Raw genomic sequence first — 16,367 nt, forward strand, 5'->3', positions numbered from 1 at the left:
CTCAGGCCTGTTTAAGAAATGTGAATAGTGTGAATCGTAATAATGTTAATCAGTTTGCCTGGGTCGGGATAGCTGCTTCCTCGGGTGCTGAAAGCAGCAGTAAATCCCAGGGAAGGAATGCAGTCCTTACCAACAACGCTAACGCCACCGACATGATGAGGAAGGCTGCGGGTCACTGTGCACAGATCATTTGGTTGGACAAAAGAGGATACATAAGAAATAAAAGGTCCCTCCCCTCAAGGGTTTATAGTCCAGTTGACAAGGCAAAAAAAAGGCACCTTCTGAATCTGTTTACCAAGCAGCAGGTCAGCGAGCACCCAAGAATGAGTAAGTGACCAGCTGACAGAGGGATTATGAAGAACCAACTCCACGGCCAGGTGTCCCGCCTGGAGTCAGGTCAGGGGCATCACAAGGTGAATGGACTATCTTGGGTTCCAACTGGGACCTTCATTTAAAAGGTCAGGGTCTTAAAGGGTTTCTGTTTTAGTACTTCTGTAGATGCAGTGACATTATAAACACCTCAAAATTAAAGAGGTGTTCTAAAGCAAAAAAACAAAAACACTTTGTAATGTTTTGTTGAGCAAGGTGATAAGACACTGAAAAATTAGAAGGAAGGTAATTTCAAGGTGAACTTTAGTTCTTTCCTGGTCTTTTCTTTTCAAAGATATGACTACAAAAATATGGCAAGAAAGCACCCAGTGTTCTCTCACCATCCTTAAAATCCTTTTGGAACGCAAAGCACTTCCTTATTTTGACATGCATTCACCCTCAGCAACCAGGAGAGAGCAAATGATTCCACATTCAGTTGCAATACTGAGAATCAGACATTTTGCATGTATCCCTTTTGAGTTGAGAAATCAGAGTTGAATGCTGCTTTTTCAATTAGAAAATTGTATAGTCTTATGGAAAAATCCAATTATATATTGGATGGTACTCAGAATAAAACGATATTTGTCAGAAGGGAGAAAAGAAAAATATCTTCTCAAATGAGCATATTCGAATTTATATTCGAATTTAATAATTAAAAAGTAACAGAGTGTACTAGACTTGTACAATCTTGTCTTCAGCAATGTCAAACAAGGATTTTAAAGGAGCAGGACCAGTCATTAGGCTCGAGTCTGCCACAATTCACCTCCCAGTGACATGTCCCCCAAGGTTCAACCTGTGTTTTTGGATTGTTGTGGCTAATCGTCGTATTGAATACTGATGCGGTAAAAAAGACTCTACTGGGGGTATAGTTCTCTCCTTGACATTTGGAGTCTGTTGGAATAATGATGCTTGCTGCAATGGACAGTGTTTGTGATATAAACAAAACCTGACTTTCATAAGATTTTCTAATGGCCTCTCGAGCTTTCATACCTTTAACATAGTGAATTCATATGGCTGATAACCTTTGAAGCTCTCATGGATGGCTGCCATAGTGTGAGAAGTTTTCTCCCAAAAATGAAGCAGAGTGGTCTGCAAAGAAAGACAGAAAAGCTATTAATGTTTTGAATGCCCAATTTTAGTCATGGGCCCCAGAGAAGTGTGCCCATCTGCGGCTTTCAAGGTTCTCCAAAATATGATTCCAACTTATTTCTGCAGCCTTGTTTCCAATTACGCCCTATTGACACCCTGTATTTCAGCCAAACTAAAAGCCTCCTGGTTCCCCTAAACACGGCCTCCCGTGCCTTATGCTGCTCCACCACCTGGGACATTCTCCTCTCCATTCTCTTTGTACTTGTTCCATCTGACCCATCCTCCCAAACCCAGGGCTAATCATTAACAATCTACTTTTGTGATCCCTCAACTGATTCAATTTCTCCGTCTTCAAACCCTCATTGAATTTTGTAGAACCTTTTTCACTTAGCACACCCTATTCTGTCCTTGAGCTATAGAAAATATAGTCAGACTTTACTGTCTCTGACTTCCTTCCTAAGTTTTAAGTTCCTTGAAGACAGGGAATCTGGTCGTATTAATTCTTATATTCTCTACCACACTCAGAGTTTGGTCTCCCACCCGCAGTTGGTGTTCAGTAGTACCGTTGATGGATACAGTGCTATCCTGAAGGGACGCAGAGGCTATGAGGAGACAAAAACAAGCTTGTTAAATTAGGACAATCTGATGAGTGAGTAACACTGTGCCAGGAGAAGTACAGGCAACAGTGCTAAGTGAGTTCAGAGGAGGCTCTCTGAAGGATGTGATTCATTCTGGTACATCAAACGGTGGAATTTGGAAAGGCTCAAATGGAGGGGAAAGGCACTCCAGGAGGCAGAAGGAACCACCAAAGCAACTGCAGGGAAGTGGGATATTATAGTAGAAGTATAGGGCATAGCTAATATTTGGTTTGATTAAACTGTAGGCCACTAGAAGGAAGAGATGTGGGAAGTAAATTATGAGAAAGGCATTCAGAACTTCATAAATAATGCCCAAACCATACTTTTAGCTCAAACACCGTTTTTCTGTTATCTAAACATCCTAACATTCTTGGTTCCTTGTCACAAACACCCCTTTGTTACCTGGTATGTTGCTAGCATATGAGACAAGAGATTGCATCTGCTTGCTCCAAGAAGATCCACTTTCTGACACACATCCATCTTCAATTTGTCAAAGCTTTTTTTGGCGAGGCGTACTTGTGTTTGTACCTATGAAAGTAAAAGGGAATCTCTGAACCACTCAAACTCTTAAGTAGTTAAAATGTGCCGTTGAGAAAAGATCAATAGGTGGGCTTGTCACTTTCATACAAAAAAACACCTCTGAGAACTCCAGGCAAGTGAGAAGATCCTCCACCATCCATTGTTCACCTCTAAAGGACCTAAACGACAGTACTGCATACCATGATTTTACAGCAGACTTACCACTCTAATTATATTTTTCTCCGTCGAATGTTAAAATTCCTCTCTTCCCACTGACCACAGCGGGGAGAAGTCTGGAAACATGCAGGGTGGCAAGGGACTGACTTTGTCCTATTGTTTTCCTATAGTATTTTGAAGCTGACTATCCATATACTCTTTATTCCACTTCCCCTAATCTTAACACCTTACATAACATGGTACATCTATTAAAACTAAGAAATTAACACTGATACAATTCTATTCACTAAACAACAGACATTATTTGGATTTCACCAGCTTTCCCACTAATGTTCTTTTTTCTGTTCCAAGATCCAATCTAGGGTACCACATAAGGGAATTGTGACACAGCCTAAAAAACTATCCCCGCTAACAAACTTGCAACTTTTTATTATTGAGTATGTACATAAGCAATCCTCCATCCATCCCTGAGCCATACAGTAATTCAAGGATGGAGTGAAGGTCAGGAAAAGATCCAGAAATGTCTAGTCGATGCATTATTTGATAATAAAGTAAAATTTAATACAGCTACATTAAAAATGGTGAAGTCAAAATTTCTCCTTCCTCCAATCTGAAGCATCACTACATCATATTTCAATCAGGGAAAACTAACCAAAGATTAATTTATCTCGGGTAATTCATGCAGTTGTAGTTACCAGGTAGCTAACTGCGAGTTGAGAGTAATGCTGACTCATTAATGATAGTTCTTTCATCACAGGATGCCGGGGAGCAAGGACGACGTCTACCTTGATCCCCATTATATGATCGGTACCTGGCGACCTGGTACAAAGCAAGTGCTGAATAAATATTTGGCGACTGAATGAAGAAATTTTCCAGGCCATTTCAAAAGGTAAAGTACCTGAGTACTATTTTAAAGTATAACCTTTAAAGTAGTTTTAGAAGTGATGATTTTATTTTGTAATAAAAATAAGCATGAAGATTAGTTGATATAAAATATATTAATTTTTACCACTAATATTAATTTATATTCAGTTTATAAAATTATAGGGCATTATATAATAATAGTAACAATTAATACAATTAATAGCATTTGCAATAGTTTAACAATTGAAACATTTTAACAATAGATACAATTCACAATAGATACAATAGATACAACTGAACAATTAATACAACTCACTCACCACATGCCAGCCTTATTCTCTCTTAGCCTCTGTTGTTACCCTCTCTAACTGCTGAGGGTAAGAGGCTTTGTCTGGGGAAGTAACTAATGGGTAGGGCTGGCATTCTAGATCAGCCTACCTGACTCCAAAGCCACGCTATTCTGCCTCCCTAGCAACTGACACTATTCACTAGAAAATCAAGAAGCTCAAAATTATGATTTACCCAGAAACACAAATTTTCCCTATAGATTCTATGGAATTGGAAAAGAACGAGGCAGTACACTTTAATACCATAGTGACAGAATTAATACCCTACATGAATAGGGTCTTGTGTTTACAGCTGTATAAAATATTTCCTAAGAAGTCCTCTGTATTCTTGGCCTACAGAGCTAGGAAAACCAGAGGATAGAAGCCATCCAGCTCCTCTCAAACTGACCAAACCATGAGCTTCAATAAATCCCGGAGCTCGATCATTCCCCACTGTGGAGTGGAGAGACTCTAGGCAAACCTACTTGGGAGCTCTGACTGCAAAGACAGTTTAACATGAGTTAAGTATCAGTGATTTTCTGTCTTCCTTTGAGAGGAATATGGAGACAGAAAAAAGAAAACCTGCGTTCCAGAGGGGAGAAGGGGGATACTGTGGAGGGAAAGATGTTTAAGCAGCTGAGATCCTCGCTGCAGCTCCCCCATTGCTTCCCCAGTTGCTCAGGCCAGGAAGACCTCCTCAACTGGGATCCTGAGAGGCCTCTGTCCTCACCGTTTTCTTCTGAAGGAGAAGGAGATTAATATGAGTGTGAGCTTCCATGTATGCATTCATTCAACACATACTTAGTGAGCGCCTATTATGTGTCAGGACCAGTGCTAGGCACTGGGGTGTCTGCAAAGGAATAAGACACATAGGAGGTGGTCAATAAATACTTATGAACGAATGCACATAGGCATAAGGACCATCCAATCCTTTAGAGAAGACAGACCAGTTAGCAACTATATTATAATACAATGGGGAAAGTACAACAGTAGAACAAAGAGTGAGGAACAGAGGTAGCACAGGCAAGGCAATGATTAATGCTGAGGTGGGGTGGGGCAGGGGTGTAGGTGGATGGCATTAAAGCACCAACTACTGGCCTCCCAGTATCCCCACCCTTTGCCTTGTAACTTTGTACTAGCCTCTTCCCACTCTGACTCTGGGCTTGGCCATGTGACTCGCGTTGGCCAAAGGGGATGTTAACAAATATGACGAAACTGGAAGCTTGAAAAAGAAATGCTAGTGTGCTTCCATTTCCTCTCTTGCTTCTCTGAGATGGCCATGAGAATATGCCCAGGCCAACCTGGGAATATGCCTGGGCTGGCCTGCTGGAGGGTGAGAGGCTTGTGCATGCAAGAGACATGAGGAGGAGAGCCCAGTTGTCCCAATAGACCAGCCTTTGGCCGGCTGACCCCTAGACACATGAGGAAAACCAGCCACGATCATCAGAGCCTCTCCCCACCCCATAGATTCATGCGTGAGCCCAGCAGAGACCAGAATTACTCTGCTATCCCACTGACTTATGAGCAAGAAGAAATGCTTCTTGTTTTAAGTCATTGAGTATTACAGTTGCTTATTTCACAGCATGACTGTGGCCATAGATAACTGATATACACAGTAAGGAGGTGGACGATAAAGGCTTCTGAGATAGGAGGATATCTGAAGTGGGTCTCAAAGTATGAATAGGAGTACATAGTAAATACAAGGTATCCACCAAACTGGCTTATGGGGAGTTCTAGATTTTCTTTTTTTTTTTTTTAAGATTTTATTTATTTAATTTTTTCCCCCCAAAGCGCCAGTAGATAGTTGTATGTCATAGCTGCACATCCTTCTAGTTGCTGTACGTGGGACTCGGCCTCAGGATGGACGGAGAAGTGGTGCCTTGATGCGCACCCGGGATCCGAACCCGGGCCACCAGCATTGCAGTGCGCGCACTTAACCACCAAGCCACAGGGCCGGCCCTAGATTTTCTAATTAAATGCAAATTAATTTTTTTGCTGGGATGTGAATTTTGCTTTTTTCTTTACATTAACATAATTAGTTACTCATGGATAGTCTTTTATCCTAGGAGAAAACTTATTTCACTTGCTTATAACACAAAGCTCAAGAATTAATATACTTTGAAATGTACCCTAATTTAATTTTGTTTGAATTTTGCAATGTAATTTTAGAAACCTAGAAGAAGACTTCAACAATTGACCCAGTGAGTTCTGAAAGGCCATATGTTTTGTGTGTCAACAATGATCATTAAAATACTTAATGCACTGCTGAGTTTCCAAATGTTGAGCCCTTTCCCTGCCAAACAGGGAGGATGTTACACTGTTGGGCATTTTGAATACGGTGATGTTCATTTAATATTTTGTGCTCCATGTCTGCTCTCTGAAGCACATTTCCAGCCTGCAGCCTGAGGACAAAACACCAAGAACACCATCAAGTGTAGGCCACCACAAGAGTCTAATTACACACACCTCCAGATGTACTTAGGTGAAAAATGTTTTGATTATCATTCCTTTCAATCCCAGATAAATTGTACTCAATTACGTAAACATCTTGAGGAGCTCCTGTGGTTTTCAAGGTTCTTTAAAAAAACTTCAGTCAAATAAATGTACCCTTTGTTTATTTCTTAATTTTGTTTCTGGTGCCCTACCTTTCTCCTCTTATTCTCCAAGCTCTAGAATCTGATCGTGCCTATCAGACCCTCGTTAGTGTGAGTCCTGCCTTCCCCAGGCTGCGGAAATTCAATTTACCAGAGAAAGGAGCGATGTCTTGACTGCCAAAACTACAGGGCACATCTCTCTACTTGTTCCTCTAACCTGAACTTCTACCTCTCAGCCCCAACTTGAACTACATATGGTGAAGCCAAAGCTGTTCACCTTCTTAGTTCAATCTGGCCTCCCCATCCAGTGGGAAAGGTCTTCCTATTATTCCACAACCAAATAATTTTACATATTTTTAAAAAAGTGTTTTCTTTCCTTTAAAAGCAAAATAAAGCAAAACTACAATCCTACTCTTACTTTTACATTTTCTTACAGGAAACGGCTCTGTCTCCCTCCTTCCCTCCACTCGTTCAGTAAATATTTACTGAGTATCTTCTACGTGCTGGTAGCAGTGAGTAAAAGGGAAGTGGTCTCTGCCCTCGTAGAGCTGACAGTCCTGTAGCCATTTTCACATCAGTGAGGGCATAGCTACAAACTATGTGAGGTGGTCAGAAGGAAACTCACATAGTCCCAAACCAAGGAATCTGACTGAGAGGATGTTCTCCAAGGAAGTGTTGCTCAAGCTCTATTCTGAAGGACTGAACATGATTAACTATGCAAGGAGAGAGAGTACTCCAGTAGCGAGAGGAGCATGTACAAAGGCCCTGGGGTGGAGGGCAATAAGGCAGGTCCTATAGGCCAGTGTAGCTGGGTTGCTGAGAGCGAGCAGAAGGGTTTTATGAGACAAGAGAGGTAGGCTGGGGCACATCCTGGAGCAGGGGACTTGTAGCCATGCTCAGGATTTTAATTTTTATGAAAAACATTGGAGCCCTTTAAGCTTGGAAGAGATAGGACCTTATTTTCAGTTTGGAACGATCACTCACTGTAGTGTGGGGATGGACTGGAGGAGAGAGATGAGAGTAGATGAGAATAGATCTAGAGTCAAGGGGAGAGACGTGGTAGCTTTAGACTTGGGTAGTGATGCTGGATATGGAAAAAAAAGTGCTCTGATTCGAGAGATATTTAGGAGGTAAAACAGATGGGACCTGGTGAGGGATTAGATGTTGGGGGTATGGAGGATGACTCCTACATATCTAACCACCCCAAACCCAATATAATTGTCTAACTTTCTCTTTCCACCGGATGATTCTACTCATATCAACTTCTCATGGACACCTCAGACCACATCAGAATTCTTGGTTTCTTTCCAGCTCTCAATATTCCTTCCTCATTAACATGATTTGTTCACCCCTACTTTCTGCGGAGGCAATATCCTTCATCCAGGGAAAAATTTTAAGATCAGAGAATATACCAATTACTTCTTTTGGCTTTTAGTAACATGCCACAAGAGAAAGTCTAGCCTATCACTTGGAAAACAGAAGGTCAGATTTGGCGTCATTAAAAGAAGATCTTTTTTCTGAGGCCAATGAACCAAGACCTCTCGAGGGTTAGATAATCAAACATCTTGCTGAGTCACTTTACTGTATTTGATTTATCATATTCTTATCCATTCATGGCAGGAGCAATTCTGACGTATTATGCACAGAAGCATGTGTAAGTGAATGTGTGTGCTCCACGTATGTATGTGGGCAGCAAAGCATAGATCAGGAGCTATCTATTTTTTGGTCTTCCCTCAACAAACCCTCACTCCATTTTGAAAAATATTCCTTCTCTTTATACTAATAAGGTGGTTTAAATGGGGCCTGGTGTGCTCTTTTATAGGCCACCCCTCTACTCCCACTGACTGGCCCAGGGATGGGCATCTTAGCCCAAGTTGAGTCAATCGCAAGGCACCATGGTTGGCTGATTCGGGGAAAGGCACTTGGTTCAAGCTGAATGAATCAGAGCCCTTAGGATTTTTGAACTTGGAACCAGAGAGCATAAGTCTCAATGCTTTTCTAGTGGCTGAAGCACTAGGGGCAGGAAGTCCTGGCATTTGAGTTTCCTGTGGTGTGAAGAAAACTTGTCTGAGAGAATAAAAGTGACACACAGAGAAAAGCGTAGAAGACAGACAGAGTCCTGGTAGCACTCTAATTCCTGGATCCCGATGCCCTTCCTATGGTTACAGGAGATTTCTAATTAACTCCTCCCTTTGCCTCAATGAATTCAAGATCAGGTTCTGTTATGTGGACCCAAGAGAGCATTAATACAGGCTGCTCACTTCTGCCTTCTTGGAAATTCAATGAAAGGCTCTAAGAAGTTCTATGATAAAGATCCCTTTTAAATGTTGATTATTCCAGTGTTTCTAAAATTTATTTGAACAGAGAACCCTTCCCATATATCATATACCACCTATTATATGCCATAAAATTTTTAGGTGGGAAATCTCTGTTTTACAAAAGAGGAAATCAAGACCTAGATATTTATCTAACATAGAAATTAGATTCAAACACAAGCATATTTGGTTCTATAATTTATGCTTTTTACACTAAACCCTAGGGCACGGGGTCACTGATCTACCATTGATCATGTAACTTACAGTGTTCCAAGTCTGAGACATGCACAAAGGGTGTAGCTACCATCTCAGGAAACCCCGGTCAACAATGTTGGCCTTATCAATTTAGATACAGACATTGGGAGACCCAAATCCACATCCTGAAGAGAGCTTCTGTTATCAGAGATCTTGCTAAGGCTCTTTAGTTCAGGCTCCTCAACAAACTGGAAAGAAATCAGCCCATCAAATTCCCTGAGGTGCACTGTGGTCAGAGGATTTCTCGTTTTCCAGAAAAAAAAATATGCAGAGATGGTATCTATTTTATTCTGTGCTTGGAAGCTGATGCCACCACCACGACCATCATCATCATCATCCCTTTTAATCAGCTTTATTTATGAGGTACAATTTAATTTTATGTGTACAATTCTATGAGCTCTTGGACAAATGTATACAATCATGCACCTACCACCGGAATCATGATATTGAACATTTCTGTCACTCCTAAACATTCCCATTGTAGTCAATTCCTTCCCTCAAGTTCCAGCCCCTGCCACCCATTAAACTGCTTCCATCACTATAGATTAGATTTGTCTTTTCTGGAGTTTCATATCAATGGAATAAGACAATGTATTGTGGTCTTTTTGTGGCTGGATTCTTTCACTCAGCATAATCCCTTTGAGATCAATGTTGCTGCACATATTAGCAGTCTGTTCTTTCTTATTTCTGAGCAGTATTTAATTGCATGGATACATGCAACTTGTACATTGATCTGGGTCGTTCCAATTTTTGGCTATTTTGAATAAAACTGTTATAAACATTTGAGCACAAATCTTTGTGTCGACACGTTTTCTCATTTCCCTTGGGCAAATATCTAGGAGTAGGATTGCTGGATCATATAGTAACTGTGTGTTTAATTTTATCAGAAACTGCCAAACTGTTTTCCAAAGTAACTATACAATTTTGCATTCCCACCAATAATGAATCCAAGTTCCATTTGCTTCAAATCCTCATTAACACTTGGTATTTTCAGTCTTTTAAGTTCTAGCCATTCTAATGGATGTGTAGTCATAATTATTATGATTTTAATTTGCATTTTTCTAATGAATAAATATGCTGAAATTCTTTTTATATCTTATTTGCCACTTATATATCTTTAGCAATGTGCTTATTCAAATCTTTTGCCTATTATTAAAAATTAGGTTTGTCTTTTTATTACTGAGTTATAAGAGATCTTTATATATTCTGAATATAAGTCCATTATCAAACATAAGGCTGAAAACATTTTCCTCAAGTCAGAAACTTGCCTTTCATTTTCTTAATAGTGCCTTTTGAAGAGAAAAAGTTTTTAATTTTGATGACATCAAATTTACCAAGTTTTCTTTTATAGTTTCTGTTTTTTGTGCCTTACCAAACCTTCCTTTAACCCAAAGTCACAAATATTTTTTTCCTGTGCTTTTCCTCCTAGAAATTTTATATTTTTAGCTATTACATTTAGATCTATGATAATTTCAAGTTAATTTTTGTATACTGTGTGAGGTAGGGGTGTAGGTTCATTTTGTTTCTCTCACATGTGGATATCCATTTGTTCCAGTACCATGTGTTGAAAAACTACCCAATTGCCCATTGTATTTCCGTGGCACTTTTGGCAAAAATCAAGCCATTATACAAGGGGGTCTATTTCTGGACTTTCTGTTCTAATATTTTGATCTACATGTCTATCCTTATACCAATAGCACACTGTCTTGATTACTGTAGCTTTATCATGAGTCTTTAAGTCAGGTAGTATAAGTCCTATGATTTTTTTTTCTTTTTTGAAATTGCTTTAGTTATTCCAGGTTCTTCATATTTCCAGACATATCTTAGGGCCAGCTTGTCAATTTCTTCAAGAAAGCCCTCAGATTGTTGATCAGGATTGCACTGAAACTACAGATTTACTGGGAATTGACATCTTAACAATATCTTCAGACCGATGAACATGGTATACCTTTCCGTTTATTGGGTCTTTAAAATTATCTTAGTATTTTGTTTTGCAGATGTTAGTGCACAGGTCTTGCACATGTTTTGTTAAATTTATTGCAAAGTATTTCATATTTTTGATGCTACTGTAGTTGTAATTTTTATAAATTTCAAGTTCTAATTGTTCATTACTAGAAATGTAATTAATTTTTATAACCTGATCTTGTATCCTATGACCTTGTTAAATTCAATTACTAGTTTTTAAAAGCTTTTTTGGAGATTCCTGAGGATTTTCTCTCTATATATATATCTATGTAGATAGATCTATGTACACGTATGTCATGTTGTCTGAGAATACAGACGGCTTTACTTCTTCCTTTCCAATTTGCACATCTTTATTCATTTTTCTTGCCTTATTGTACTGGCTGGGATAATGCTGAATGGAAGTTGGTGTGAGCAAACATACCTGTCTTGTTCCTGATCTTAGTGGGGAAGTGTTCAGTCTTTCATGATTAAGCATGATGCCAGCTGTACATTTTTCGTATAGGCCCATTATCAGATTGAAGATGTTCTCTTCTACTCCTTGTTTGCTGAGAATTTTTACCAGGAATGGATACTGGAGTTTATCAAATGCTTTTTCTGGATCCATTGAGATGATTATATGGTTTGTTTTAAGTCTATTCACATAACGAATTACATTGACTCATTTTAAAGTGACCCCATTCCTCGGCTAACCACATTTAGACAAGATTATATTTATTTCTGGTAATAGTCCTTTTTCTAAAGTCTATTTTGGCTAACATTAATATAGCCACTTAAGATTTCTTTTGATTAGGATTTGCACACTATACATTAATCTATCCTTTTACTCTTAATCTATCTGTATCTTTATATTTAGAGTCCTGAGACTAGACCCAGATTGGTTTTGCATTTTTAAAAAAATCCAATCGCTAACTCACTTTTCTCCATTTTGTCTATAGGGAATGATATGAGACCTACAAAATATTATCAGTAAGAGGAAATGGGGTTAGTTTGATGTTAAAGTGAATCCACTCTGCTTCAGAATAATCCCAATTTTTCCTAAGTTCCTTACAAACCATTTATACAGTAATCAGTTCTAGATTTGATTAGGAATCAAAGTGTAATTTACTATATTGAATTGTTGAGTTTTTAAAATTCTCTTTTAAAATAGGACAATATTTGCTTGTTATGTTATTTCTGGCATCTCTGATTTCTCAAAGCTTACTAGCAGTATTTCTGTGCTTGGATACATGACTTCTTTCTTGGACATAACTCATCTAAGTCCAGTGACTAAGTGTATCTAAATACAACAAATACATGTTAGCCCCTTTCATAGGTTTAGCTTCAAGTGTTCCTTAAGAGCTCCTTTCTATCTTTTCCAGTTTTAATACTGCTTCTCTTAATGGAGATGAAAGGACAATAGGAGCTTAGTAGTTCTGTTTTCTTTGCTTTCATTATTAAGATTAAATCATCCAAAAATATATCTTCTAGCTCTGTCCACAGGAAAGGTCTAAAAATAACGGCTAACTCAGAAGCAATGAGCACCCCTAGCACCCAGATCATGGCCCCTACCTACCATGTCTCTCTTAATGGAACCAGGGTTCCTCATCAAAATGGCTGATTCCAGGGCTAAAACAGGAAAGATGATCCTGAAATATTTTGTTGTACAAGAAAGCAGAGAAGACTACCACCAGAGTCATGTCAAAAGGACTCAGGAGTCAACCTGAAGAGGCTCTCACTAGTCACAGATCAGACAATCTGAGTATCAATAAAGTAATACTGTCAACAATTGAAACACATCAAATATACTTAAATCTATGAGTTCATGATGATACTTAAAAACAAAGAAATAAACAAATTAAATGAAAACCAAAAAACCTCACCAGGCACCTGTAGAGAATGCCAGTGAACCAACTCAATATCTTGACAAAGATATCGAGAACCAAACATTTTTCCTGCCTCTCCTATCGAACCATATTGTACTTCAGGATGACCTGGTAGTTGATGAGGCAAAGTTACTCACTATTGAACCATTCAAACTTATTAATGAAGAAAGAATATATAATATATTAAACCATCTGTTCCCAAGAGTGGGTCTATCTTCATACTCACAACAGTTTTGCCGTTATCAGAATGTTTCCTAAACCTCAAGTCATTCCAAGTTTTAGCTCTCCTGGCACCATTCTTACTTCTTAAATGCACTCTTTCCTCCCAAGAAACATTACTGAGCACCTACAGTTCTAGGTAAGGATAAGGAGGGAATAAAGCAAAGTCTCTGCTTTCATGATGGTTACATTCTAACGGGTGAAACTGGACAATAAACAACAAAAGTCAATATATGTAAATATATATGTTAGATGGTGAAAATAAAGCAGCATAGGAAACATATAAATTCAGGGTTTGGAAAGAATGGTAGAGGATTCTGTTTTAAATGGAAGAGTCTGGTAAAAGCTTCCTGAGAAGGTGATCTCAGAACAGAGACCTGGAGGAAGTGAAGAAGCAAACCATGTAGATATTGGAGGAAGAGCACTCCAAGCAGAAGAATGGTGAGTGCAAAGGCCCTGAGGCAGCAGTGTGCTTGGCTTGTTCAAGGAACTGTAGTCATTCTTTTTAGTTACATGCTTCTTTTACCATCTATTTTACATGCCTTATTAAAATGGAAGTTTATTAACAAATGGATAAAATGATGCTCCTAATCTAACTCAATGGGTGACTAAAAAAGCTCTATATTTTGAAAATCAACATATGACAATATGAATAGTTTTAGCAATATGTTTCTATAGGAAACTCATATATCCATTTTTTCCTTTATGTTTTTGTAACGAATCTAGTCCATTGGAATTGAATGGTATTTAAATGTACATATAAAGTTTGCACATCCCTACCACCCCCTCAACACACATTGTAGTCTGAGATTTTCTCCCAAGAAGTTAAGAAAAAACAAAAGACAACTCCCACTCCACAGTGCAGAAAACAAACACTTCCACTCTTAGCAGCATCATTCTAGTATTGCACTTCACAGAATTACATCTAAATACTAGGAGAGAGATACTGAAGAATAAGAGTGAGAGAGATTTTAGAACAAGGCCAGAGAGAGATGCACATTCCACTGATACAAGGCAGGAGAGAGTGCTGCCACAGTTTGGAAGACCAAAGGGAGAAGGGATCAACTCATGGCCTTGCCAGGTTCAGCACCTCAGCTAATGAAATGAGGTGGGGCAGGGGGAAGAGGCTGAAAGGAGTATGTGGGGCATGATGGGCAAGCTGGGGAGGGGGACGGAATCGGTTGGTCAGGTTGACTTTCAACCTAACTGAAGGAGGGAGGCAGGTAAGTTGATTTAGGGAGGCTGAAGTTAAAGCGAAAGAAACAAAGAGGCAAAAGGGAAGAAATCTGTACATGTTTAACGCTGCAGCTATGATGATTAATAATCAGTATTTTGCCAAAAACAAGGAAGATGTAGTTGTCATTTTACTTAATTTCCTCCTAAGCATGCATTTTGAACTTTAACAATTCAGCAATAATAAATAAGCAGTGATAATTTTAAGGTTTTTCAGCTATACTGCTGCTGAATTTATAGATAAAGTTGAATCTTTCAGCTAGCTTTCCCTTTGCATGAATGAAAACTGTTTATTCAAGACAAAGGTTTTAGACCCACCTGTGTAATCAGGACAAGGTACACACGTAGCTGATGTAATCTCAACTCATTTATACGAACATGGCACGCGACCTTCATTCAGATGCTCATTTTCAGATACTAAGGAAAAAAACGCCAAATTTCTTCCCTACTTTGCTCTTGAGCAGTTCAGGTTTATAACATCCTGATCATGAGTGCAAAAGTCACCTAGGAGAATGGGGCACACCAATGCCTCAGAGCAATTTTCTAGGAATGTCTAAAATATTGTACTGCATGAATACCTTAGTCAAATAATTATCTCGATGATTCAGGAGAAGTAGGGGCTCAAAGTGCAGGTCTGCTCTCTTTTGAGTTTCCAGGAAACAGACTTTTAATTCTCCTTTGTTTATTTCACCTAATCATGTGTTCCAAGCTCAGTGAGGAGAGGAAAAAGGAGTAAACACTTATGGAGAGCAGTGTTTTACAACTGTTTCTTACTGTAATTCTTCAAGGTAGGCAAAATGATCCTCATTTTATCTTTTCCTCCCCAAAGCCCCAGTGCATGGTTGTAATCCTAGTTGTAAGTCCTTCTAGTTCTTCTATGTGAGCTGCTGCCACAGCATGGCAACTGACAGATGGGTGGTGTGGTTCTGCGACTGGGAAATGAACCTGGGCTGCTGAAGCAGTGAGAGTGCCAAACTTTAACCACTAGGCCATCAGGGCTGGCTGGATCCACATTTTTGTAGAAGAGAAAAACTGAGGTACAAAATGATCTGCCTAAAACCAAACAGTCATTGAGTAGAAAGCCCAGAACCTGGCCTGGGTTGGATGTTGTCTCCCCTTGTATGAAATACAAACTCTGAACCCATACCCTGCCTGTCTGCAGCCTGTCCACCTCCTCTCCCACATCACCTCCCAAGCACCCTATGCTCCGGGCGTACTGAGCTGCCACTCTCCAGCAACCCCATGCCACACATACCTCCATGCTTCTGCACATTTCCTCTGCCTGGAGAGCGCTCCCCTTCTTGTCCACATGGTAACTCTTATCTTTTAAGTTTTCACTCAAAGCTTTTCTCCTCTGAGAAGCTTTACCTGTAATGCTCCTCAGCTGAGTTAGCAGCATCTTCCTCTCTGCAGTCAATGCACTTTGCAAACACCCTTACGACACAAAATTATGGTAAGTGTTACCTGCTCCCATTTATGCCCAGCTACCGTCTGGACCACAAGTTCCATGAGAGCGGAAGCTACACTACTCAGTTTTATAAGGCTAAGGCCACATGCCTCCAGGTACGCAAAACACTGGATGGGTAAAAAGAGGATACAGAATGAGTGGACAAAATCAGGCCTTGGGCCGGCCCCGTGGCTTAGCGGTTAAGTGTGCGCGCTCCGCTGCTGGCAGCCCGGGTTCGGATCCCGGGCGTGCACCGACGCACCGCTTCTCCGGCCATGCTGAGGCCGTGTCCCACATAACAGCAACTAGAAGGATGTGCAGCTATGACATACAACTATCTACTGGGGCTTTGGGGGGAAAAAAATAAATAAATAAAATCTTAAAAAAAAAAAAATCAGGCCTTGCTTTCTCATTATGTATACTGCTCTGCGAGAGTGCACAACATGCTTTCTGCTGAATTAGTTAGACTCTCCCAGCCACCATCCCTCTTCCTCA

The 16,367-nt window shown here is 39.7% G+C and overlaps 1 protein-coding gene across 15 annotated transcripts in view; it reads right to left on the reverse strand.

Moving 5' to 3' along the window:
- The window catches only part of ICA1 (islet cell autoantigen 1), a 140,648-nt gene that overhangs the window by 38,116 nt on the left and 86,165 nt on the right, over positions 1-16,367 (reverse strand). For all 15 annotated transcript variants that reach the window (XM_087425208.1, XM_087424896.1, XM_014788205.2 and 12 more), the window contains 2 exons: positions 2,499-2,624; positions 1,360-1,458 (listed from right to left, as the gene is read on the reverse strand). In XM_087425208.1, coding sequence (XP_087281334.1) covers positions 1,360-1,458; positions 2,499-2,624 — 225 coding nt within the window. The remainder of the gene's footprint in view (positions 1-1,359; positions 1,459-2,498; positions 2,625-16,367) is intronic.

This window comes from Ceratotherium simum, chromosome 1, assembly GCF_057802395.1.
Source record: "Ceratotherium simum simum isolate JZ-2026a chromosome 1, ASM5780239v1, whole genome shotgun sequence".
In the NCBI taxonomy this organism is placed as follows: Eukaryota; Metazoa; Chordata; class Mammalia; order Perissodactyla; family Rhinocerotidae; genus Ceratotherium; species Ceratotherium simum.